This window comes from Octopus bimaculoides, chromosome Z (assembly GCF_046866305.1).
Source record: "Octopus bimaculoides isolate indiv1 chromosome Z, ASM4686630v1, whole genome shotgun sequence".
Taxonomy (NCBI): domain Eukaryota; kingdom Metazoa; phylum Mollusca; class Cephalopoda; order Octopoda; family Octopodidae; genus Octopus; species Octopus bimaculoides.
The window spans coordinates 41,173,477-41,200,592 of NC_142944.1; the positions used below are offsets into that span (position 1 = coordinate 41,173,477).

A 27,116-nucleotide genomic window follows, 5' to 3' on the forward strand; every position below is an offset into this window, starting at 1 on the left:
AGTGTGATCTGTAGCAGCTGATCTTGCTATTGATTGTTGACCATAGCAGAGATTTGCCGACAAAGTCATCACCAGTTATCAGAACAGACATAGCCTAGGTTTGAAGTGGTTGGTACACATGCTAAATAACCCCTAGCTGGGACCCTGACAGGTACTACTACTCTGTGTCAGTGTAGACCTGGGAACAATAGTGGCTAAGACATGATTCCACACACCTCAAAACTCTGAAATTCCTGAACCAAAGCTCTGCTATTGGATGCAGTTTAAACTCTTACCCAGGACATGTATGCATGTCCTGGGTAAAACTCAGTGGTTAGAGCATCGGACTCACAATCATGAGGTAGTGAGTTTGATTCCTGGACTGAGCTGTGTGTTGTGTTCTTGAACCAGACACTTTATTTCATGTTGCTCCAGTTCACTCAGCTTTAGAAATGAGTTGCGATGTATCTGGTACCAAGCTGTATCAGCCTTTGCTTTGGATAATATTGTTGGTGTAGAGAGAGGAAACTGAGAGGTATGGGAAACTGCTGGTCATTCTTAAACAACGTGACCAAACATGTGCCTCTGGGAACTTTCTGAGTGCAATCCTATGGTCATTTGTGACCGAAGGCGGTCTTTACTCCTGTATTTTATACATACATCCATATATTCCATTTTATTCTTTTACTGGCTTCAGCTAGAGGCTGTGGTCATGCTGGGGCACTTCAAGCAGAGTTAATGCTTGTTATTTCAACCTTATTTCATGATTCTCTCTCCAGCTTTAGACTTGGTGAAGTAGTGAGCTTGTCAATGATACCCGGCTTTGCATTTGTTGCTGTGATGTGGGTTCATCTGATATATTTGGTATAAAAAATGGTCTGTATGTTCTCTAAATGCATCTAAATCTTTGTCTTGTAGTGAGGTATTGATGCCCACACATACACGTACATTTGTGTGTGTGTGTGTATATGTATGTATATATATATATATATATATATATATATATATATCATCATCATCATCATCATCGTTTAACGTCCGCTTTCCATGCTAGCATGGGTTGGACGATTTGACTGAGGACTGGTGAAACCGGATGGCAACACCAGGCTCCAGTCTAATTTGGCAGAGTTTCTACAGCTGGATGCCCTTCCTAACGCCAACCACTCAGAGAGTGTAGTGGGTGCTTTTACGTGTCACCCGCACGAAAACGGCCATGCTCGAAATGGTGTCTTTTATGTGCCACCCGCACAAGCCAGTCGAGGGGCACTGGCAACGATATCGCTCGAAAATCCTACGGGAGCCAGTCAGGCGGTACTGGCAACGGCCACGCTCGAAATGGTGTCTTTTATGTGCCACCCGCACAAGCCAGTCCAGGGGCACTGGCAACGATCTCGCTCGAAAATCCTACGGGAGCCAGTCAGGCGGTACTGGCAACGGCCACGCTCAAAATGGTGCATCTCATGTGCCACCCGCACAAGAACCAGTCCAGGGGCACTGGCAACGATCTTACTTGGCTTGCCGGGTCTTCTCACGCACAGCACATTTCCAAAGGTGTCGGTCAGTAGTCATCGCCTCGGTGAGGCCCAATGTACGAAGGTCTTGCCTCACCACCTCAGCCCAGGTCTTCCTGGGCCTACCTCTTCCACGGGTTCCCTCAACTGTTAGGGTGTGGCACTTTTTCACGCAGCTATCCTCATCCATTCTCACCACATGTCCATACCAGCGCAATCGTCTCTCTTGCACACCACAATTGATGCTTCTAATGTTCAGCTTTTCTCTCAAGATACTTACACTCTGACGGGTATTCACATTGACATTACACATCCAACGGAGCATACTGGCTTCATTCCTTGCGAGCTTACATATGTCCTCAGCAGTTACAGCCCATGTTTCACTGCCATGTAGCATGGCTGTTCGTACGCATGCGTCATACAGTCTGCCTTTTACTCTGAGTGAGAGTCCCTTTGTCGCCAGCAGGGGTAAGAGCTCTCTAAACTTTGCCCAGGCTATTATTCTAGCAGCTACACTTTCAGCGCACCCACCCCCACTACTAACTTGGTCGCCCAGATAGCGGAAGCTATCGACTAGCTCTAGTTTTTCATCCTGGAATGAGATAGAAGTTGTTTCCTGTTTGTTTACAGTCTTTATTGCACCTGAACATCTGCCACAAACAAAAACTAACTTGCTAGTTAACCTGCCTTTGATGTTGCTGCACCTCTTATGTGTCTATAGCTTGCACCGGGTACATCTTATAGAGTTACTACCTACTCCTTTTCTACATACTGAGCAGGGCCATCTACCTGAAGGGGTTTGTGTTTTATCTACCTTCCTACTTATTAGGATTTTGGTTTTAGCTAGGTTGACTCTAAGGCCCTTCAATTCTAGACCTTGCTTCCACACCTGAAACTTCTCCTCTAGTTCTGATAGTGACTCCACAATTAGGGCAAGGTCATCAGCATAGAGGAGCTCCCAGGGGTAACCTGTCTTGAACTCCTCTGTGATTGCCTGGAGGACTATGATAAATAAGAGGGGGCTGAGGACGGAACCTTGGTGGACCCCTACCTCTACCCGGAATTCATTGCTGTACTCATTTCCAACCCTCACCTTACTGGCAGCATCTCTGTACATGGCTCGCACAGCTCTCACTAACCATTCTTCTATCCTAAGTTTCTTCATTGACCACCAGATAAGGGATCGGGGGACCCTGTCAAAGGCTTTCTCCATGTCAACGAAAGCCAGGTACAGAGGTTTATCCTTAGCTTGGTATTTCTCCTGCAACTGTCTCACTAGAAATAAGGCATCAGTAGTGCTTTTACCTGGCACAAACCCAAACTGCATCTCATCTAAATTGATTCGCTCCCTAATTAGTTGGGCTATGACCCTCTCTGTAACTTTCATAACCTGATCTAACAGCTTGATGCCTCTGTAATTATTTGTATCTAAAGCGTCACCTTTACCTTTGTAGCAGTTGACTATGATGCTGCTACACCAGTCATTGGGTATGACTCCTTCATGTATCACCTGGTTCGTAATACGGGTGACTAGGCTATAGCCAACACTGCCAGATATTTTGAGCATCTCTGCAGTGATTCCTGATGGGCCGGGGGCTTTCCCGGTCTTCATACTCTTAATTGCTTTATCTACCCTGGTACTATCAACTCGGATAGCTGGTCCCTCTATTGGGTCGACATACGGCAGGCTCTCTTTCTCCCATTCATTCTCTTTATTAAGCAATCTATCGTAGTGGCATCTCCAGACCTCTTTCTTTGCATCCTCATTTAATGCAAGCGTACCATCATCCATGCGAACACATTTCTCTCCTACAACATCACTATTCTCTCTCCTACACTGTCTTGCAACACGAAATACCTCGAGTCTTTGGTCCTCACGGCGCAGAACATTGGCAAATCTTTCCTTATCTGCTTCCCCTCTGGCTAAATAAACCTGTCGCCTAGCCTCCCTTCTGGCACATTGGTACAATTCCCTGCTACCACCGTTCTTCCAGTCCTTCCAAGCCTGTTTCTTTTGTCTAATAGCCCTGTCTACCTCCTTGTTCCACCACCACGTTACTCTGGGTCGAGAGGGGACCTTACACCACCCACAAATCTGGTCGGTGGCTTTCAACAGGTTGTCCCGCAGAAATCTCCAATTGTCTTTCACGTTGTATGATGCTATATCCCCTTCTATTTCGTTAAATGCTTCAAGTAACTTGTCTCTAAGTCTCTGTCCGTTTGCAGGGTCTTTAAGCTTCCACACCCTTCTCCTCCAAGCCTGTCTAATTTTGGGCACCCATTTTGCCTTGATCCCAAAGTCGCTAACTACTAATCTTTGTTGTGGGGTACATTCTTCTCCAGGGTAGGTTTTGGCATTTATAAACTGCCCTCTTTCCCTATTTCTGGCGAGGATGTAGTCGATTTGGCTAGAGTGTCTGCCGGAGCGGTAGGTGACTAGGTGACTGGCAGGTTTCCTGAAGTTGGTATTGCAGACCATAAGATCGGTTGCATCACAGAACTCCAGCAGTCTGGTTCCCTCCTCGTTGCGGGAACCGAAGCCATAGCCTCCATGTATGCCATAGAAGCCTCCAGCACGACGTCCGACATGACCGTTGAAGTCTCCAGCCACAAAGAGAAGGTCCCTGTCACTCGTCGACGAGGTAGTTTGCAAGAGGGTGTCATAGAATTGGTCTTTCAGACCATCTGGTAGCCCCGGTTGAGGTGCATAGGCTGAGATGACAGTAGCTAATCTATGATGAAGCACTAGTCTGATCTTAAGTACTCTGTCACTTACTCTAACGACCTCGATTACCTTATCCACCCATTTCTCCGCTAGAAGTATTCCTACGCCCCCGACCCCGTCAGCGTTCCCTGCCCAGAAAATCTTGTACCCGTGTTCTTTGCCTGTGAGGAACCTCGCAGAACCTCCTCTCCATCTTACTTCCTGGATGCAGCACATATCTACGTGTCTCCGTTCAAGCATCTCAACAATTTCACCAGATCTACCTTTCAGCGTGCTGACGTTGAGAGTGCCAATCCTAACAGTATGGGTGTTGGGGGTGTGGGCCTGTAGCCTGGGAAGGGGAAAAGCAGTGTCGTGTACCTGAAAAGAAAACTTGCAATTGGAAGAATTCATAAGCAAAACAGTACCTACAACCTGCAAACATTACTCAAACTTAATGCGCTACCCAAAGGTAGGGGAGAGGATGGCCAAGGCCACTAGATGGGTTCCGGGAGACAGCCGAGGATGACAGGATGACAGAGGAATGCACTTCCGGTGGAGGGGGTGGGAGGGCGGGTTAACGTCAGCGAGTAGATAGGGCTCTTAATTGTAGATTTTAAATATTTGAGAGTTAACAATGCATAAATCGTAATTTTTAAAAGAGCAATGAATTCTAGGTGACTAGAATATATACGTAGCATGAATTTAGGAAGCTTAGAAAATGAATAAGTATGAATTTAAGACAAAAACTGAATTCAATTGAATTTCATGGAGAGAAACAAGATAAATAATAGAGGGCAAACTAAAGCGCGAAGGTATGAGATGTTTGAGGCCGTAAATAAATAAAAATCTCTATCTTATCTGCATCTTGGAGACTTTGTCGTAGTATGTCAGCGGAGAAGAGATTGAGATAATTTAGAATGGATTTCTCATTTATATATAGCCAGAACCTGAAGACCTTAAGGAAAAACTACGAGAGAGAGAGAGAGAGAGAGGATGGAGGGGTAGACAGAGGCATGGTGGGAGAAAAGATCATCATCATCATATATATATATATATATATATATATATATATATAAAGAGAGAGAGAGAGGGGGGACCAGTCAAGCAGCACATCACGCTGTAATTCTTGGGCTGAGAAATCAACACTTAAAAGCCATAATTTTAAGGAGCGATAAGAATTTTTGAATAAAGGGAATATGGGTAGGGGTGGGTAGGTACCGTCAGCGGGTAGATAGGGCTCTTAATTGTAGATTTTAAATATTTGAGAGACAACAATGCATAAATCGTAATTTTTAAAAGAGCAATGAATTCTAGGTGACTAGAATATATACGTAGCATGAATTTAGGAAGCTTAGAAAATGAATAAGTATGAATTTAAGACAAAAACTGAATTCAATTGAATTTCATGGAGAGAAACAAGATAAATAATAGAGGGCAGACTAAAGCGCGAAGGTATGAGATGTTTGAGGCTGTAAATAAATAAAAATCTCTATCTTATCTGCATCTTGGAGACTTCGTCGTAGTATGTCAGCGGAGAAGATATATATATATATATATATATATATATATATACATACATACAAACATACACAGAGAAAGAGAAGTAAGCAGGGAACATATTTTTCTTTAAGTTGGTTGGTTATTTTATGAAAGTATACTGTATGCAGTTTAGTTGGTTTGTGTTTGTGTATATATATATATAGATAGATAGATAGAGAGAGAGAGAGAGAGAGAGAGATACAGTGAATGTGTGAGTTTATATATCTCTGTATGTGTGTGTGTGATATTGATATAAATTTCATGTCAGATTCTTTTTAACATTTCCTATGTTGTTAAACCCTGAGATGTCATTTAAGTACCATGACCCAAATTATATTTTGCTTTTCCATTCTACAGTTTTAGTTATTAATAGTCTTTGGTGGGGAAGGGGATTTTCCTTTTTTGTTTATATTTGTTCTTTGTTTATACTTTTATACTTTATTATTTTCACCAATTCTCTAAATTCTACTTAAAATATTCCAATGAGAAAACTTTTATGTAAACATTATCCTTGTTAGAAGTAGCAGCATAATCATTCTCAAATCACACACTACCATCTTTCAAATAATTCTTTTTAATTTTGGCACAAGGTCAACAGTTTTGAGGGAGTGGGGAATAGTCAATTACATTGACCACTCTGTTCAGCAGGAACTTATTCTATCAATCCCAAATGAATAAAAGACAACTCAGAATGTGAGGAAATGTGGCTAAGCCTCTTTTTTTTTTTTTTTTTTTTTTTGCATGGTAACAATTGCCGTCTTTTAAATAATGGTTTCTAGTTTTGATACAAGGCCAGTGATACTGGGGAAGGGTCAAGTTAATTATATTGACCCCAGTGCTCAACTGATAATTATTTTATTGAGCCAGAAAGGATGAGAGGCAAAATCAACATCAGTGGAATTTGAACTCAGAATGTAAGGATGGCTGAAATGCCACAAGCGTGTTGCCTGATGCGCTGACAATTCTGCCAGCTTGCTGCCGTAAGAAAAAAATGGACACCTTGGTTTGTTTGGGCTAAATGAGACAACTATGTAGGAATTCCTATGAAGTCATCCAGCATGCTTAACTCATTATTGTTCAGAATACTCTGTCAGGTAATCTGAATGATAATTGTTTTGAATTAATCATGTATCATGTTGTAGCTTTCAGATTTGGATGAGGTGACTGTTAATTTTTCGAATGGCATTGTAGAGTAGGTATGAGAGGCCAGATGAGAGGAAGATAAAACAAGTAGGATAGTTTTGTTGGATATGGCCAGTTTAAATGCTTAAGGATTAATGGACAAACCCTGACACAAAGAGCCCCCCCACACACACACACATGCACACTTATAGGTTTGATGATGCAAACCAGGAAATAGAATTGAAGACATGAGTATATATCAATTTTATTAATACTCAATTAATAGAGAAAGTGTATTATGTCTGTCTTTCTCTCTCTCTCTCTCTCTCTCTCTCTCTCTCTCTCTCTATATATATATATATATATATATATATATATATATATATATATATATATATATATATACATATACCAACTTCAGGAAACCTGCCAGTCACCTAGTCACCTACCGCTCCGGCAGACACTCTAGCCAAATCGACTACATCCTCGCCAGAAATAGGGAAAGAGGGCGGCTTATAAATGCCAAAACCTACCCTGGCGAAGAATGTACCCCACAACATAGATTAGTAGTTAGCGACTTTGGGATCAAGGCAAAATGGGTGCCCAGAATTAGACAGGCTTGGAGAAGAAGGGTGTGGAAGCTTAAAGACCCTGCAAACGGACAGAGACTTAGAGACAAGTTACTTGAAGCATTTAACGAAATAGAAGGGGATATAGCATCATACAACGTGGAAGACAATTGGAGATTTCTGCGGGACAACCTGTTGAAAGCCACCGACCAGATTTGTGGGTGGTGTAAGGTCCCCTCCCAACCCAGAGTAACGTGGTGGTGGAACAAGGAGGTAGACAGGGCTATTAGACAAAAGAAACAAGCTTGGAAGGACTGGAAGAACGGTGGTAGCAGGGAATTGTACCAATGTGCCAGAAGGGAGGCTAGGCGACAGGTTTATTTAGCCAGAGGGGAAGCAGATAAGGAAAGATTTGCCAATGTTCTGCGCCGTGAGGACCAAAGACTCGAGGTATTTCGGGTTGCAAGACAGTGTAGGAGAGAGAATAGTGATGTTGTAGGAGAGAAATGTGTTCGCATGGATGATGGTACGCTTGCATTAAATGAGGATGCAAAGAAAGAGGTCTGGAGATGCCACTACGATAGATTGCTTAATAAAGAGAATGAATGGGAGAAAGAGAGCCTGCCTTATGTCGACCCAATAGAGGGACCAGCTATCCGAGTTGATAGTACCAGGGTAGATAAAGCAATTAAGAGTATGAAGACCGGGAAAGCCCCCGGCCCATCAGGAATCACTGCAGAGATGCTCAAAATATCTGGCAGTGTTGGCTATAGCCTAGTCACCCGTATTACGAACCAGGTGATACACGAAGGAGTCATACCCTATGACTGGTGTAGCAGCATCATAGTCAACTGCTACAAAGGTAAAGGGGACGCTTTAGATACAAATAATTACAGAGGCATCAAGCTGTTAGATCAGGTTATGAAAGTTACAGAGAGGGTCATAGCCCAACTAATTAGGGAGCGAATCAATTTAGATGAGATGCAGTTTGGGTTCGTGCCAGGTAAAAGCACTACTGATGCCTTATTTCTAGTGAGACAGTTGCAAGAGAAATACCTAGCCAAGGATAAACCTCTGTACCTGGCTTTCGTTGACATGGAGAAAGCCTTTGACAGGGTCCCCCGATCCCTTATCTGGTGGTCAATGAGGAAACTTGGGATAGAAGAATGGCTAGTGAGAGCTGTGCGAGCCATGTACAGAGATGCGGCCAGTAAGGTGAGGGTTGGAAATGAGTACAGCAATGAATTCCGGGTAGAGGTAGGGGTCCACCAAGGTTCCGTCCTCAGCCCCCTATTATTTACCATAGTCCTCCAGGCAATCACAGAGGAGTTCAAGACAGGTTGCCCCTGGGAGCTCCTCTATGCTGATGACCTTGCCCTAATTGCGGAGTCACTATCAGAACTAGAGGAGAAGTTTCAGGTGTGGAAGCAAGGTCTAGAATTGAAGGGCCTTAGAGTCAACCTAGCTAAAACCAAAATCCTAATAAGTAGGAAGGTAGATAAAACACAAACCCCTTCAGGTAGATGGCCCTGCTCAGTATGTAGAAAAGGAGTAGGTAGTAACTCTATAAGATGTACCCGGTGCAAGCTATGGACACATAAGAGGTGCAGCAACATCAAAGGCAGGTTAACTAGCAAGTTAGTTTTTGTTTGTGGCAGATGTTCAGGTGCAATAAAGACTGCAAACAAACAGGAAACAACTTCTATCTCATTCCAGGGTGAAAAACTAGAGGTAGTCGATAGCTTCCGCTATCTGGGCGACCAAGTTAGTAGTGGGGGTGGGTGCGCTGAAAGTGTAGCTGCTAGAATAAGAATAGCCTGGGCAAAGTTTAGAGAGCTCTTACCCCTGCTGGCGACAAAGGGACTCTCACTCAGAGTAAAAGGCAGACTGTATGACGCATGCGTACGAACAACCATGCTACATGGCAGTGAAACATGGGCTGTAACTGCTGAGGACATACGTAAGCTCGCAAGGAATGAAGCCAGTATGCTCCGTTGGATGTGTAATGTCAATGTGAATACCCGTCAGAGTGTAAGTATCTTGAGAGAAAAGCTGAACATTAGAAGCATCAGTTGTGGCGTGCAAGAGAGACGATTGCGCTGGTATGGACATGTGGTGAGAATGGAGGAGGATAGCTGCGTGAAAAAGTGCCACACCCTAACAGTTGAGGGAACCCGTGGAAGAGGTAGGCCCAGGAAGACCTGGGCTGAGGTGGTGAGGCAAGACCTTCGTACATTGGGCCTCACCGAGGCGATGACTACGGACCGAGACCTTTGGAAATGGGCTGTGCGTGAGAAGACCCGGCAAGCCAAGTAAGATCGTTGCCAGTGCCCCTGGACTGGTTCTTGTGCGGGTGGCACATGAGATGCACCATTTTGAGCGTGGCCGTTGCCAGTACCGCCTGACTGGCTCCTGTAGGATTTTCGAGCGAGATCGTTGCCAGTGCCCCTGGACTGGCTTGTGCGGGTGGCACATAAAAGACACCATTTCGAGCGTGGCCGTTTTCGTGCGGGTGACACGTAAAAGCACCCACTACACTCTCTGAGTGGTTGGCGTTAGGAAGGGCATCCAGCTGTAGAAACTCTGCCAAATCAGACTGGAGCCTGGTGTTGCCATCCGGTTTCACCAGTCCTCAGTCAAATCGTCCAACCCATGCTAGCATGGAAAGCGGACGTTAAACGATGATGATGATGATGATGATGATATATATATATATATATGTATATATATACATATATATATATATATATATATATATGTATATATATATACATATATATATATATATATATATATATATATATATATATATATATATATATATATATATATATATATAAGTGATCTTCTTCTAGCATATTGACAGACTGGTTACTGGTCAATCTTATATACACAAGTATATATATATATATATATGTATATGTTTCAGCAAAAGGGAGAATTATAATTGTCACTAAATGTGACTAGGGTGTTAAAAAAACATCTACATTGCTTATTTCTAGCAATGTAGGTGTTTTCTGATACCCTAGTCACATTTAGTGACAATTATATAAATTTATATAAATATATAAAATATATATATATATATATATATATGAATTTATACATATGCTCATTTTCCTTACCCTTCAGTTTAAAAATGTTGCCTTCTCATTAACAGGCGAGCCTAAAATGTCAATGAAATTGCCATTAAATAAATATGGTGAGGGCAATATATTCTAAAGTTTTACATAAAGAAATTATAGCTGTAAGCAATAGCATCTTTTAAAACAAGTATTTAATGCTGTGACAGCAAATTTGAGTATCAAATGAAGATATAACCAGAATGGCTGCATACTTAAGGGACATTTTAAAGTAATTTAGATTTAAATGAAACGTAATTAAGAAATAAATTGTAGATCTTATTACAGTGTTATTCAAAGCAGGAAAGAGAAATACATGTGTAGATATATTAATTACAGTAATGAGAGTCATTATCATCTTCTGCTATCTCTGTGTCAAAATATGCTCTAACATGTGATTGTTGACTCCATAGTTTGAATTTACGTTATTGGACATACCTCACAGTAGTTTCATCAGCCATACTCTTCCATGCTAGCTTAGGGTCTGCTGGAAGAGTGTCTCAATTTTGGAGTTTTCCTTCTCTACTTTCATTGTTTTCACTGTAGCTAAAGGAGCTTAGTCTACTCTTACAATAAATCTATTTAACCCATAGATGGGACCTGACGGGTACTACTGTTCCAGATCAGAATGGACCTGGGAGTAATGGTAATTAAAGGGTGACTCCATGCTCTCCACATCTCCAGAACACCCAAACTGGATCCTTACCACCGAATGCAGTTTAGTGTCATACCCTGGACCAAAGTTACCAGAGTACACAACTGATAATTGAGTTTGGGCTAATCATGGGCTCAAACTTGTATGTGTGACCAAGAAGTTTGATTTTCATGTAGAGGGTGTTTAGGGTTTAAACACACACTGGGCAAGTATCTTTTGATAGGGTCATGGGTAGACAGTGACCTGTAAATGAATTTAGAGGATAGAAATTGATGGAAACCTTTTGGAGCGACAGTTCCTGTACCATCTATGGTATCTACTTACAAATCTTTGGTTGATATGGGGTAATAGTAGAAGACACTTGCCCAGGGTGCCACACTGAGTCAATAGAAATGAGCTACAACTAGATGAAATCTCCAAGCACAAGTCTCCAATATCCAAGCAGTGAGAAAGTATCATCAGAAGGGCACCTAAGAAGTTAAGGGCTGAACTTGCCTGACAGGAGTATCTTCAGTGGAGACCATCTGCTGTTCAGTTCTCTGGAGAGTTTCTTACCACTGTATTTGCAAGAATACTAGTTGAGGAATTAGCTTGCATATATTACTCTCTTTTTATCTGGTATCTATACATATGTGTTGGCACTCCGTCGCTTACGACGTCGAGGGTTCCAGTTGATCCAATCAACGGAACAGCCTGCTCATGAAATTAACGTGCAAGTGGCTGAGCACTCCACAGACACGTGTACCCTTAACGTAGTTCTCGGGGATATTCAGCGTGACATAGAGTGTGACAAGGCTGACCCTTTGCATTACAGGCAGAACAGAAACAGGAAGAAAGAGTGAGAGAAAGTTGTGGTGAAAGAGTACAGCAGGGTTCGCCACCATCCCCTGCCGGAGCCTCGTGGAGCTTTAGGTGCTTTCGCTCAATAAACACTCACAACACCCGGTCTGGGAATCGAAACTGCGATCCTATGACCGTGAGTCTGCTGCCCTAACCACTGGGCCATTGCGCCTCCACTATACATATGTATATCTATATATACATGGTTCAAAGACTTGCAACTTTTTTTTTAAGTCTTAGAACCATATCTGCAATCTGAGGATAAATTCCTTCCTGTCTCTTTCCCATTTTTCACTTAGTCTTAGTTCCTCCTGCTCCTAATATAACATTAGGCAATGAGTTGCCTCCACCTAGTGCAATCTACTGCTGCTGTTTTTGCATCAGTCCAGTTCAATTGCAGTTCTTGTACTTCCTTATGGAGAGTACTGTGCCAGTTTTTGGGTGGTCTTCCTCTCTTTTGTTTGCTCTCAGCCAGTGTCCATATCAATGCAGTGTGTGGCGGCAGCCTGTGTTCCAGTAGCCATATTATATGTCTGATGAACTGCAATCTCCCATTTGGCATGGAGGCCCCTAAAAATGACGTGTGTGCTCTCCGTTCTTCTCCAACTCACCAATAAAAGAGAGAAAACATTAACAGGTGATGTGGTACTCAGCAATAACAATCTCTACTTATACTCCACATTTGAGACTAACAGATGAGTAGAGAAATCCATTCTCTTCTCTTAATTTTATCAGCATTTAACGTCTATCTTTCCATACTATCATGAGTCAGATGGAATTTATTGAGGTAGATTTTCTACTGCTAGATGCCTTTCCTGTTGCTAAGCCTCACCTGTTTATCGTAAGGTAATATTTCCCTATGTCTTGATGTGCATTTTAGAAAAGCCCCCTCCAAACAGAATATAACCAATAAAGAAAACAGCTGCTTCATTATAATTTCTACAGGCTTTCACAATCCTAACCTTGACTGATATGTTGAGCAACATCATGATGGCTACTTTGATGAATATGAAAGATACAGTAATTGAGATAGACAGATAATTAATTAGTAATAATTAGAATTCATTAGTAATTTATTTTCCTTTTCTCAGTGAAGGATATGCCATTCTATGTAGCTGATTAATTTGCAACTTCAAGATAAGCCTTAGAAAGGATTCAAAGATTGAAGAACAACTAGTGATGAGTGAGTGTTTCGAAGACTCTAAGATTAAGCTAAAATACATAACCTCCATGAAACGCCACGCAATTCTTGTAATGAGAAAGGTGGCAGAGGAGGAGGAGACAGAAGAATTAAGGGGCTAGAACATAGAGGACCAGATCAATGGATGGAATAAGATTGTATTTCCAATTAAATGAAGGGTGATACTGTGGTGTGGAGAATAAATAGAACCATAAAAGCTAACAGATAGACCTGGGTTTAGAAGTGTGTATATGTGTGTGTGTGTGTGTGTGTGTGTATCTATGTGTGTGTGTGTGTGTAAGCCTTAGCTAGGTGATAATTAATTGTTAAAATGAGTATCACTAAGGCAGCAAGCTGGGTGAAATGCTTAGCAGTATTTCATCTGTCTTTACATTCTGAGTTCAAATTCCACCGAGGTCGACTTTGCCTTTCATCCTTTTGGGGTTGATAAATTAAGTACCAGTTGCATACTAGTATCAATCTAATCGACTGGGACCCTCCCCCAAAATTTCAGGTCTTGTGCCTAGAGTAGAAAAGAAAATGTGCATCATTGTCAAATAAGGAGTGTCTTTCATTGCCAGTCTTCTGAGAAAACATTTCTGACCATAGAGAAATATTACCTTGCTTGGAAACATGCAGAAGGACATACAGCTATAAGAAAATCTGCCTCAACAAATTCCGTTTTCCCATGCAAACATGGGAAAATAGGTGTCGAAACAGCGATGATGTTTATGATATAAGTACACATGCATAATGTGTTTTCACACTATTTCTATCTTCCAGATTTCATGTACAAGATATTGGCCATCCTTTGATTGCTTTGCTTACAAGTTTTAAGATTGTTGTCTTGTAATTTTCTTGTTGATTTTGATGAAAGTTTCCAACGTGTTATTTGTATGAATGTTTTTCTTTCTTTCTCATTCCAGAGCCAATTGCTCAAAATCGCAAAACTGTGGTGTGTCCATTTATTGATGTAATTGATTATGAGACATTTTCTTATCGAGCGCAAGATGAAGGTGCTCGTGGTGCCTTTGACTGGGAATTATTCTACAAGAGGCTACCTCTTCTGCCAAATGACTTATTACATCCAGCCGAACCTTTCAAGTAAGGAAGTCTGACATTATTTTTATATATTCTTGTATGTTTTTTTTTTTGTTATTTTATCTTCATTCTTCTTCAATTGCAAGAAACTATTTTGCTGGTGCTTGTGCTATGATATTCTTCTGTAATAGCTAAGATGGCACATCAGGGAAGCAGAATCAAATGTTGGAAGCCAGTAAAACACCCATCAGTTTTACACTGCTGCCACTACTGACAGCAGTGGATTAATTGCCCCATCTTTGGCTAAACCTAGATGGATGGACATGACTTTGTTGCATTCAAGCAGGTAATATCCATGGTACTTGCTTGGATCTAAATGGATTTGGCTGTTGTGAATTATACTATTTGTGGTATACCTTTACATGGCGAGGTCCTAGGGGACTAAGCTGTTGTGAATTGATCATTTGTATTACCTGCTTGTAACTAGGATACAGGTGAGCTTGGCAATTGTGATCTATGTATTTCTTAGAAATATTTATTGAAATTTGGAAGCTACTATTGTAATAACACCCCATAAATGGTCTCCTCTTAATTTGCATGTTCTGAGTCTCAGTGGAACTTCCAAAGAATAAAATATCTGCTGAAATTATCACTATCAATTGCTTCTACAGAAAATAAATTTAAGATTGTGTTTTAGCTCGGTACCTGGACTGGTCATTTTTCAGCCACATTTTAATTAAATCTAATTTACTGGTTCCTATGTTGTTTAGGTTACGTTACAAAGAAATAAAACAAAAACAATTAAGATTATTTTACAGTGGTTTGGGTGGCGGGGGTGGGGGTCCTTAGAAGTAGTAGATAGCTTTTGTTACCTAGGAGGAAGAAGTTCTGAAAGCATAGAACTACTACTTTTGTTGGGAACTAAGGGCCTCTCGCTTAGAGTGAAAGGCAGATTGTATGATGCCTGTGTATGAACAGCCATGCTACATGACTGTGAAACGTGGGCTTTGACTATAGAGGACTTGTGAAGACTTGAAAGATATGAAGCTTGTATTGTTTGCTGGATGGGCTGTATCAATGTGCATGTACAAAAGAGTGTAAGTGTCTTAGGAGAATAAGAGGCATCAGATGTAGTGTGCAAGAGAGAAGATTGTACTGGTATGGTCATGTGGGACAAGGACAGCTGTGCAAACAAGTGTGGATCTCTAATTGTTGAGGGAACTTATGGAAGGGGTAGACCGAAGAAGATGTGGGACGAAGTGATGAGAAAGAATCTTCAGACATTTGGCCTCACTGAGAAGATGACAAGGGACTGGGGTTTCTGGTGTTTTGCTGTACATAAGAAGACATCTTAAGCTAAGTAAAATCATGACCATCTATACATACAGGTATGTCTTTTATAGCCATGCCCCCACTCCTTCTCCCAGCTGAAAGATCTTTGTCTTGCAGATGCTGGTGCTACATAAAAGGCACTCAAGGCAGTGCTATGTAAAACACCCCGATAGCAGTGCTATATAAAATATACCTGTTCCAGTGGCACTTGCAAAGCATCCAGTGCACTGGACTAGGAAGGGCACCCAACCCTAGAAACCATGCCAAAACAGATTATTGAAACCTGGACAGCTCTCCTGCTGTCAAACTGTTCAGCCCATACCAGCATGGAAAAGGACATTATACGACAATAACTATGATGATGATGATGATGATGATGTGAAACCTCATCTGGAATTTGTGTTCTCAAAAGTGTAAATAGTGAAGAGAAGTCTGATAACTCCCTACAATTGCCTGCTAATAATATTTTTGTTTCTTAGAGAACATCTTAACATACTAACAATTACTTTTGCCCTTTTTATATGTGGAAGATAAACCTTAGAACTTTACATTTTGAGTTCAAATTTTGCCAGGTAGGGTTATAAGTAAATACCTGGTGATATTTAATTACACAACCTTTACCTTCTGATTTCAAATAACATAGTGGTCCATATTTGTTTTCCATCCTTTTGGAGGAAATGGGTAGAGTGTTGATAAAATAAAATGCCTGTCAGTTATTGGGGACTTTGATTTAATACTACTAGTTGTGAATGGCTGCATCTAGGAATGTGATGACAAAAAGGAGGAGCAGGAAAAGGAGAAGAAAAAGAAGTAGGAGAGGAAAAAGAAAAATGAGGCAGAAGGGGAAGAAGAAGAAAAAGATAATGATGATGATGATGATCTGAATGGAGTTGTTCTCATTCTGACAAGTTTCTCTTCTTCCCTCACCACCATGATTTTAATTAAAGTATTAGAATTTTTTTTCCTTTTTACTTCTCTTCCATCTTTACTAATTTTATCGACTATGGGCACAAGGGCTAAAATTTTGATGGGAGAGGATAGTTGATGACATTGTCCCAGTGCTTAACTGATACTCATTTTATTGAACCTGTACGGCTGAAAGGAAAAGTTGGCTGGCTTCCATGAATTTAATGTCAGACCATAAGGAGGCAGAGAAAATGTCACTAATCATTTTGTTCATTGTGATAACATTTCTGCCAGCTAACCACCTTCATGAGAAAACAAAATGGAAGTTGCTTTCATGTAATTCTATCTTTGCCATTGTGATGGACAAGTTTAAACAATTACTTGTAGGTTAAGTGGCTGAAGATGGTGCATCATCATCACCTCAAAATAATTCTGTTGTGTAGATTTCACCTCAATATTTGTTATGGCTTCTGGATTCACTTCCTTTGTCATTAGACTTCCTTGGTCTAATGACAAAGGAAGTGATTAATTAAGAAGATAAAGAGATGTTAACATGTTAACATGAACCATTTACTCACTTTCACTATGCTAACTTGTTGAAAGTTAAGCGCATCTTATAGGTTTTGTACTGTTTTGTTCTTATTTTACTGAAAGTCAAAAAATATAGATTGGTATCTACTACAACTGTTGATTATAAGTAATAAAATTCAATAAAATATCAACTGACTGCTAAAATAAACAGGAATATAAATGTACATTAATAACTCTTGAGCTGAGCATAAATACCTTTGCAACATTTAGAAGCTGTTAAATAAATCCTTCATTTATAGTTCCATTCATAATTCTTTGTGTCTTCATAACAAATAATGGAGATTATCTTTGGCTTTCAATTTTTCTATAAAATAAGAGAAACGTTTCCAATCTTTCAGTCAGCTAGCATTAGCTGAAGATTGTTTTGTTTTACTTACTTAGTCTGAAGGAAGAGACATTCTGATGAGATTGATGCTGTTAATGTTTTGTTTTAAGTTCTTGCAAGTTGACACCTACTGGAAAAGACACGAGAAGCAGGGAGATCCTAGAAGGCCGATATTCCAGGGAGAAAGAACTTGGGTTAGTGATAGTACAAGACTTAGGGGTTGGACAATGAAAGTTGGAGAGAGAAGAGAGTTACGAATTCATGGGTGAATGAGGCACAATAAAAGATAGGTCTGAGGAATAGAGAGCATTAGGACATTATAGTGGTGATGGAAAAGGTGCATATATTTAAATTATTTTATTCCAGTCAGTCAAATGGGCCATCTCTGGATATGGTCAAAGATGTTTGTATCTGTAGGAGTATCACTATCCCAAATGTGGGTTTTTCTTTGAGCTTTACCAAGTCATTAATTATAAGGAGGCTGAAATATTTTCTGGCCCTGAAGAGAAGGGCAAATCTTTAGGACATGGTTCTAACTCTGCAACAGATGTGTGATTTCTCCATCAGAGATCCTTAGTGATAGTGAGACCTAACCTTTGGTGTACTGTAAAACTCAGTACAACTCATGTTTAAGGAGGGTATGATGTGATGGTGTTTCTTGATGTGAGTTATAATTGAGGTTTATTTACTATTAAAAAAGACCACAAAGATAAGCATTTTCTTCACACTTTCATTTTATATTTAAAAAAAAAATATTCAGACAGAGAATATTTGAGAAAAAAAGCTAAGCTCAATTTACCAGCTGAAAATGAGCAAATCTGAGTACTGTCATTGCTTAATTCTGTCATTGCAGTATCATCAATGTGCTTCAGGCGTATGATACATGATGTTGTTGAGGAATATACATCAGTTACTGAAATTTTAAATGTTTATGCTGTATGTGAATATATGTGTGTATATGAGTGTGTGTCTTTCTGTATGCATATGTATCTTTATATGTATGTGTGTGTGTGTGTGTTTATCTATGATTATGTTTACATATTATATATTTATCAACATATGTTTGTACATATATCATGTACATATGTGTAGGGTATTTGTAAGTATATCATCATCATCGTTCAGTGTTTTAAATCCGGGTTTTGTCCCTGTTAACGGGAGTGGCCAGATCTACCACAGTGTCATAGCAACCGAGGTAGGCAGGTGCAGCCCACCCCAACCTTTGGGCTGGCTGATGCCCATTCTCCTTTGGTATCATGAGGCTTTTTTGGAGCTGGATTTTCTACAAGATTTTCATATGTATGTATATATATATATATATATATATATATATATATATATATATATATATATATATACATGTATACACAATTATATACTCACACATGCATATACATGCACACACACACACATATATATATATATACACACACACACACACACAACCAACATGTAGGTGTTTTCATATATGCAAATAAATACACTCACAACACACATGTATGTATGTATGTGTGTATGTTGTGAGTGTATTTATTTGCAAATATGAAAATACATATATGAAAATGTTATATATGTATGTATATATGTAATCTGTGTGTGTGTATATATATATATATATATATATATATATATATATATATAGATAGATAGATAGATAAATAGATAGATATAGATATAGATATATAAATATATATACACCGACAGAGAGTGAGAGAGGCATTTGAAGTGCAATTCAATATATCAATCAAACTTGTTGCAACTAGCATTGTCCACATTATCACTCATGGGAAAATGTTTGATAGAAAGGGAGAGCAATGTCCATATATATCAAGATGGATCCATCACCCACTGAGCTTAAGAAAATTAAAAAAAAAATTTTTTTTATTAGTTTACTCTTTTACTTGTTTCAGTCATTTGACTGTGGTCATGCTGGAGCACCGCCTTTAGTCGAGCAAATTGACCCCCAGGACTTATTCTTTGTAAGTGTGGTACTTATTCTATCGGTCACTTTTGCCGAACCGCCAAGTTACGGGGATGTAAACACACCAGCATCGGTTGTCAAGCGATGTTGGGGGGGACAAACACAGGCACACAAACATATATACACACACACATACATATATATATATATATATATATATATATATATATACGATGGGCTTCTTTCAGTTTCCGTCTACCAAATCCACTCACAAGGCTTTGGTCGGCCCAAGGCTATAGTAGAAGACACTTGTCCAAGGTACCACGCAGTGGGACTGAACCCGCAACCATGTGGTTAATAAGCAAGCTACTTACCACACAGCCACTCCTACACCTATACTTACCACACAGCCGCTTCTTTTGCTTTATTTCATTGGAAGTCAATAAGTATCAATTGAGATCTGCAGCAACTGTTGAGAAAACTAGAAAGGTTGTATGGTCATATAAATAAATAAATGTTGCAGATAAAATGTTGCAACCAAAATAAATAGCAGTTGATTGAGGTTTATATTATTTGATTGTAATTTGAAGTGAGATACTTAGTCGTTGTGCATTTTGCTACACTTCTTGTGAAGTATCTTAATATATTTTTTACAGAATATTTTTACTTTAATAAACATTGAACTGAGTCACTTTATTTTATATACCATTGTTCGTGACATTTGTTGACTAGGGGACAACTTTCAACAGAATTGCTTGCTCTGTGATTTAGTGATCTTTGAGGAAACTAGGGATAGATGAATGACTTGTGAAAGCAATAAAGACCATGTACAGGGGTGCTGTCAGTAAAGTGAGAGTTAGCCATGAATACAGTGATGAATTTAGCATACAGCTTGGCATTTCCAAGGGCTCAGTTCTCACTCACCTGCTTCTTATTCACCATTGTTCTCCAGGTTCTAACTGAAGAATTCAAGACTAGTTGCTCCTAGGAACTACTATATGATAATGATCTTGTTCTCATAAGAGAATCTGTAACAGAATTAGAAAAGAAATTCCAGGTATGGAATTGAAGGGCCTTAAATTGAACTTAGCAAAAACCAAAGTTCTAGTAAGCAGGGAAACAGACAAGACTCCACTCTTCCCAAGTAAATAACCCTACTTGATATGTAGAAAAGATGTAGGTAGGAATTCTATATGGTGTACCCAGTGCAAGCTATGGACACACAAGAGGTGCAGTGGAATCACAGGAAGGTTAATGGAGAAAGTAGTGCTTGTGTGTGGCAGATGCACAGGTGCCATAACAAGTAAAGATACATGGGAAATTGATTCTCTCAAAATGCCCTGCATGCTCCATTGAGGTAGTAAATAGTTTCTGTTACCTAGGTGATCAATTTAGCACTGGAGAGGTTGTTCTGAATGTGTAGTTACCATAATAAGAAAAGAATGAGAAAGCTCAGAGAACTATTACTTTTGTTGGCTATATATATATATATATATATATATATATATATTGAGAGGTGGGTGTAAGCGTGGCTGAGGAAGCTCTCTTTGCAACCACATAGTTTTGGGTTTAGTCAGGCCCATTATATCTCTACTTGGGATTTGGTTGATTGAAATTAAAAAGAAATCTGTTGAATGTGTGTGTGTGTGCATTCTTTTGACATGGCATCATACTTATGCTGTCTTGTGGTTTGTTTGTTGTTTGAGGTGAGTTGGTTAAAGATGATATACTTCAAACATCCATGTTGCCATTGTCAGAATGGATAGCTTTATTATCATTGTTGTATGTTGGAATGCCATTGCTGGGTACATTAATAAAAACTGAAGCAAACTCACGAACATTTAACTTAAATATTTATTGTCAGACATAATGTATTTAGTGTTGGCTATTTACAATGAATAATATTAATAACTGCCAACTGGGAGGAGAGAAAAACCACTGTGAATATAGAAGGCTATCTGTGGAATTTGTATAAATGCCTGGCATTGTCTGTGCAAAAGTCTGAGGTGGTCCAGGGTGTCAGTGGTCTATTGGCTGTCTGTGCCTGGCTAGCAAAAGGTGAAGCATATGAACCAGTTGACCACATTCAACACTGTGATGGGTTAAGCACCAAACTGTTTTTATAGAGGATGTTGTTAAATTGAAGAACATCTGAGAATGCCTTATCATGCCACAGCTTCACACTGATTAATTGATTTATAGATTTATAGATCAATCACGTGGTGGTGGCTCACTTGTAGTTGTCTAGCTGAATTTCTAGTGATTAGGGTTCAAATCTCTGCTACAATATAAATGATGTTGTTTGTTTCCAGTCTCCCCTGAGAGCATGCTAACCTATGGAGAAATATTGACCTGCTTGGAAACCGGTGGGAGTTGACGACAGAACGAACATCAAATGATGTAGAAAGTCTGACTCGCAAAATTATATCTGACCCATGAAAGAAATAGTAGGTATTTAAATGATGATGAAACAATGACCATGATGATAGTGAAGTTGATGATGCTGTCACTGACACCAACATCATTTGAATAATGACCAGGCCCATTCTGCTGTATAAGTGAGATACTTCACATGCACAAGACTGTCACAGAAGAAAGGATTAGTATCATCTCTCAATTCTATACCCTATTCAGTTGAAGGGTCTCATCTTGCAGGTATTTGGTGCCACATGAAAAGCACTCAGTACACTTCATGCAATGGCTGGTGTTAGGAAGGGCATCCAGTTGTAAAAACTTTGCCAAAGCAAGGATTACAACTTGGCACACTGTCCAATCCATGCCAGCATGAAAAAAGGGTCATTAAAGGATTTTTCTTTTCATTGTTGTTGTTTTATTTTATACAAGTTGTTCTAAGTCTCACCCAGAGACCTCAACTAGCAGCAAGTTGAATGTTATATAAGACTAGCAATGATTTATATTGTAAGGAAAGGAGACTAGGTTCTGAGAATTAAGATTTTGTTAGAAGGTATATTTGCAAGTTTACAAGAATGTAAAAGATATGTGATTTTGAAAGAGTTAATAAAATTTCATTATCATTATTATTTACAAGGCGTATGAGTGGCTGTGTGGTAAGTAGGTTGCTTATGAACCACATGGTTCCAGGTTCAGTCCCACTGCGTGGCACCTTGGGCAAGTGTCTTCGACTATAGCCTCAGGCCAACCAAAGCCTTGTGAGTGGATTTGGTAGACGGAAACTGAAAGAAGCCCGTCGTATATATGTATATATATACATATATATATGTATATATATACATATATATATGTATGTGTGTTTGTGTTTGTCCCCCCACCTTCGCTTGACAACCAATGCTGGTGTGTTTACGTCCCTGTAACTTAGCAGTTCGGCAAAAAGAGATCGATAGAATAAGTACTAGGCTTACAAAGAATAAGTCCTGAGGTTGATTTGTTTGACTAAAGGCGGTGCTCCAGCATGGCCACAGTCAAATGACTGAAACAGGTAAAAGAGAGAGTAAAAGAGCAATTAGGCCCATTGATGATTACCAGGATGAAGGAAAATATTTCTTCTGAATATTCCAGAAAAGTGGAAAAGCCATGTAGATCCAAGCTGAATGGAGGAAACCTGATCAGAGGTGTCAATGCTTGAGCATGCTGTAAGCATGGTATGCTATTGATCATCATCATCATCATTTAATATCTGTTCCCTTTGCTGGCATGGGTTGGATGGTTTGACCAGGGCTGGCAAGCTGGAAGGCTGCACCAGACTCCAATCTGTTTTGGCATGGTTTCTATGGCTGGACGCCCTTCCTAATGCCAACCACTCTGAGACTGTAATGGGTGTTTTTACATGCCACCAGCGCAGGTGCCATTTGCATGACACCAGCATCTGCTACAAATGCAGTTTTATTTGGCTTGCTGTGTCTTCTTCTCAAGCACGGCATAATGCTAAAGGCCTTGGTCATCTATCATGAGCAGGAGTTGTGAAATGGACAAGGGAGGAACTGGTTAGCATAGATAGGAAAACTAAGAAGATAATGGCCATGCATGGCTTCCCTTACCTTAGAACGAATGTGAAAGAGGACTGGTTAGAGTATCGGATAATGTTATGATGGAGATCAAGTCTGTGCTTGTCTACCCTAGAGATAATGATGAAAGAATGCTGCAGCCCTTGAAAGTCTTCGCCTTGTTGAGGATTATACATTGTTAATATTGTTTTCCCCCCCCCCCCACTTGTTTAACTTGTTTACATGCAAAACCCTCGCAACAACACATACACACACACATTCTTTGATTTGTCCTGTACTGTCCAAATTTTTCTTAATGTAGTTCCTTTGTGGTCAATGAAGAAGTCATTATTATTATTATTATTATTATTATTATTATTATTATTATTATTATTATCATTATTGGTGGTGGTGGTGGTGGTGGTGGTGGTGGTGATGGTGGTGATGGTGATGGTGGTGGTGGTGGTATGGCTTTACTTAACTAGGGAGGAAGAGGACTGGTTGGAGTTGAGGATAGTGTTATGATGGAGATCAAGTCCTTGCATGCCTACCCTAGAGATAATGATGAAAGAATGCTGCAGGTTGCATTGGGTGGGAAGGTGATCAGTGACATTGGTGTGACCCTCCATGAGTACAAAATGAGGACTAATAAAGAAAAGAACATCAACTGGATATTATTATTATTGTTGTTGTTGTTGTTGCTTGGGGTCTTTAAGATAAGTACCAATTGAGCATGGGAGTTGATATAATTGACTTTCTCCTTTCCTCCAATATTTCAGTCCTTGTGTCTATAATAGAAATAATTATTATCAGTGTTTTTGTTGTTGTTGTTATTATTATTATTATTATTATTATTATTATTATTATTATTATTATTATTATTATTATTATTATTATTATTATTAGTAGTAGTAGTAGTAGTAGTAGTAGTAGTTGTTTCTACTAAAGTCCTGAAATTTTGGAGAAGCCAACTACATCAACCCCAGTGCTCAACTGGTACTTATTCTATCAATCCTGAAAGGATGAAAAGCAGAGTCAACCTCGGCGAAATTTGAACTGAGCCTGTTGAGTGCTGAAGGAAATGCCTTTTTAAATAATGATAATAATAATAATAATAATAATAATATTCTAATTTCGGCACAAGGCTAGCAATTTTGGGGAGGAGATAGGTCGCTTACATTGGCCCCACTGCTCAAATGGTTTTTATTTTCTCAGCCCTGAAAGAATGAAAAGCAATGTTGACCTCAGTGGAAATTGAACTCAGAACGTATAGAAGGACGAAATGCTGCTAAGCATTTTGCCCTGTATACACCATAGATCAGTAATTGAAAGTAGTGTGATTATAATTATAGCTAAACAAATGAGCATGTAAATAATTAACAGATTGTTAACCTACAAAAGTAATCAGTGATCAACAGCAAAAAAAAAAGTGTGACTCTCAGAATATAGCAGTTTTTTTTTTTTTTGTATATGTTTTCTTATTAGTTTGTTGTGTTAATTACAGGAGCCCAGTTATGGCAGGTGGTTTGTTTGCCATTGATCGAGAATGGTTCTGGGACCTTGGAGGATATGACCCAGGATTGGACATCTGGGGAGGAGAGCAATACGAATTATCATTTAAGGTAAGAAATGACTCTTGATTATTCAGATTCTAATTTTAGAGAATTCTGCCCAACATATAGCCACACACCTGGTTTCCTTCTGTTTTGTTTTCTTTTTTGTTTTCGGCTTCTTTCTCTTTCATACCACTTCTGTTTCATCCTTCCTCCTTCACTCCACACATCTCTCACCATTTAGTTCATAGAAAGAAAGAAAGAACTGTATTAATAGAGAAGCTTCTTTGTTCAAATTGCCAAACATGAAGCTGGTAAAATCTATTTCAACAAACTTATTAGTTAGTATAAAATGGATTTAATGAACTACATGTTTCAAGGTGTAAATGGTGTAAGGTGTTGTTGGCACTCCGTCGCTTATGACGTCGAGGGTTCCAGTTGATCCGATCAACGGAACAGCCTGCTCATGAAATTAACGTGCAAGTGGCTGAGCACTCCACAGACACGTGTACCCTTAACATAGTTCTCAGAGATATTCAGCGTGACACAGTGTAACAAGGCTGACCCTTTGAAATACAGGCACAACAGAAACAGGAAGTAAGAGTGAGAGAAAGTTGTGAAAGAGTACAGCAGGGTTAGTCACCATCCCCTGCCAGAGCCTCGTGGGGCTTTTAGGTGTTTTCGCTCAATAAATACTCACAACACTCGGTCTGGGAATCAAAACCGCGATCCTATGACCGCGAGTCCGCTGCCCTAACCACTGGGCCATTGCGCCTCCACTGGTGTAAGGTGTAAATTCAAAATAAAGAACACATTTTAAATTGTGAATAAAGAGAGTGAGTAAGAGACATGTTTGAAACTGTGAGCTGAAAGAACCTTACATATAAATTACAAATAGAGAGTAATACATATATATTTTATTGGGACATGCAAAGGTAATTGGTAATCAAGTAAATTTTGTAGTATACATGACCTGAGAGTTAGGGTAACTAATATGATTCAAGGTATGACTAAAAAGCATCTGTGAAATGCATTTCTTGGACTTTAAAGTCACATCACAACTTATGTAATGATGGTGGATGGATATGTTGAAAATTCACACTTTTAAAAACAAATGTTTGAAAAATGTATCTGCTTTTGTATTTGTGTGTGTGTGTGTATGTACAGGAATATATATGCACAAATATGCATGTATGCAGGCAATCATATATATGTGTTCATGTTTGTGTGTGTATATGTATATACACACATTTATATGCATACATATACATACTAAAAATTACATATATGCATGTATGTGTCTGGGTGACACATTCTGGGCTTTTGCAAGAGATCATTGAGTCAGAAAGAAAATAACTGGTGATGTATGTTGAAGTTCCCTGTCAGCAAAGTTGTCCTCTAGTCCTATACATTTAAAGACAAGTAGAATAAAAAGTCCTGCTTTTCGTCATTTTGAGAGTGATAGACTGGAAGAATTGTTTCAATGTTGGACTGGATGGTTTGTAGAATTTGTTCCAGTTCTTTTAATTCTAAACTCAAATCCTACCATAACCTACATGACTGGTAGTCTTAACCTATTACCTGGCTTAACACTACCACCTAGCATCTTAGCAGAGTCACACTCTGTTTCAAATATTTAGATCAAATTTCCAGTTCAAGAATACCTCTCTCCTTTCCTCTTACCAATCTCAGTAGCCTTACAAAGTGTTGAGAGTATTGCCTTTCCTGCTGACAAAAGGATTAGAAAAAAAAAAATTCATTCCATGACATAACATATGATTTTGAAATGAGTTAATCTAAATTCATTTAGAAATTGAAAATGATTTATTTCTTTTCTTTTCTTCTAACATTGGAGAAAAGAAGGGAAGAGAGATAGCGATAAAGATTGAGAGAGAAATATCTCTTACACATTTTTGGAAGCATCTGTTTATCTGGAATTGATTTTGGCTAAAAAGAAAGAATTCTGTCAACGTGTTTGCGCCAGAGTGGCAGTAATGTTTCAAAGAGTCAATTCTGCATCTGCAGTTGAATGTGTAGTTCTTACTGCTGTTGTTTACTTCCATATTAGTCCTGATTCAACTGGCCCTCTGACATAAAGGGCCAGTTACTGGGTTTCTATGGCATATAATTGATTGTAGTCACAATGTTCCTCTCTGAACAGGACACAGCTCTATTGCAGTGTTACTTGTTTACAGCTGAGTGGACTGAAGTAAAATGAAATGAAGTGTTTTGTTCAAAACCACAATGCACCAACCAGTCCA

The 27,116-nt window shown here is 39.4% G+C and overlaps 1 protein-coding gene across 1 annotated transcript in view; it reads left to right on the forward strand.

Moving 5' to 3' along the window:
* The first annotated feature begins 13,034 nt into the window (after positions 1-13,034).
* The window catches only part of LOC106884172 (putative polypeptide N-acetylgalactosaminyltransferase 10), a 55,707-nt gene continuing 41,625 nt past the window's right edge, over positions 13,035-27,116 (forward strand). The window contains exons 1-3 of the mRNA XM_089365339.1: positions 13,035-13,064; positions 14,102-14,328; positions 24,807-24,924. Coding sequence (XP_089221465.1) covers positions 13,035-13,064; positions 14,102-14,328; positions 24,807-24,924 — 375 coding nt within the window. The remainder of the gene's footprint in view (positions 13,065-14,101; positions 14,329-24,806; positions 24,925-27,116) is intronic.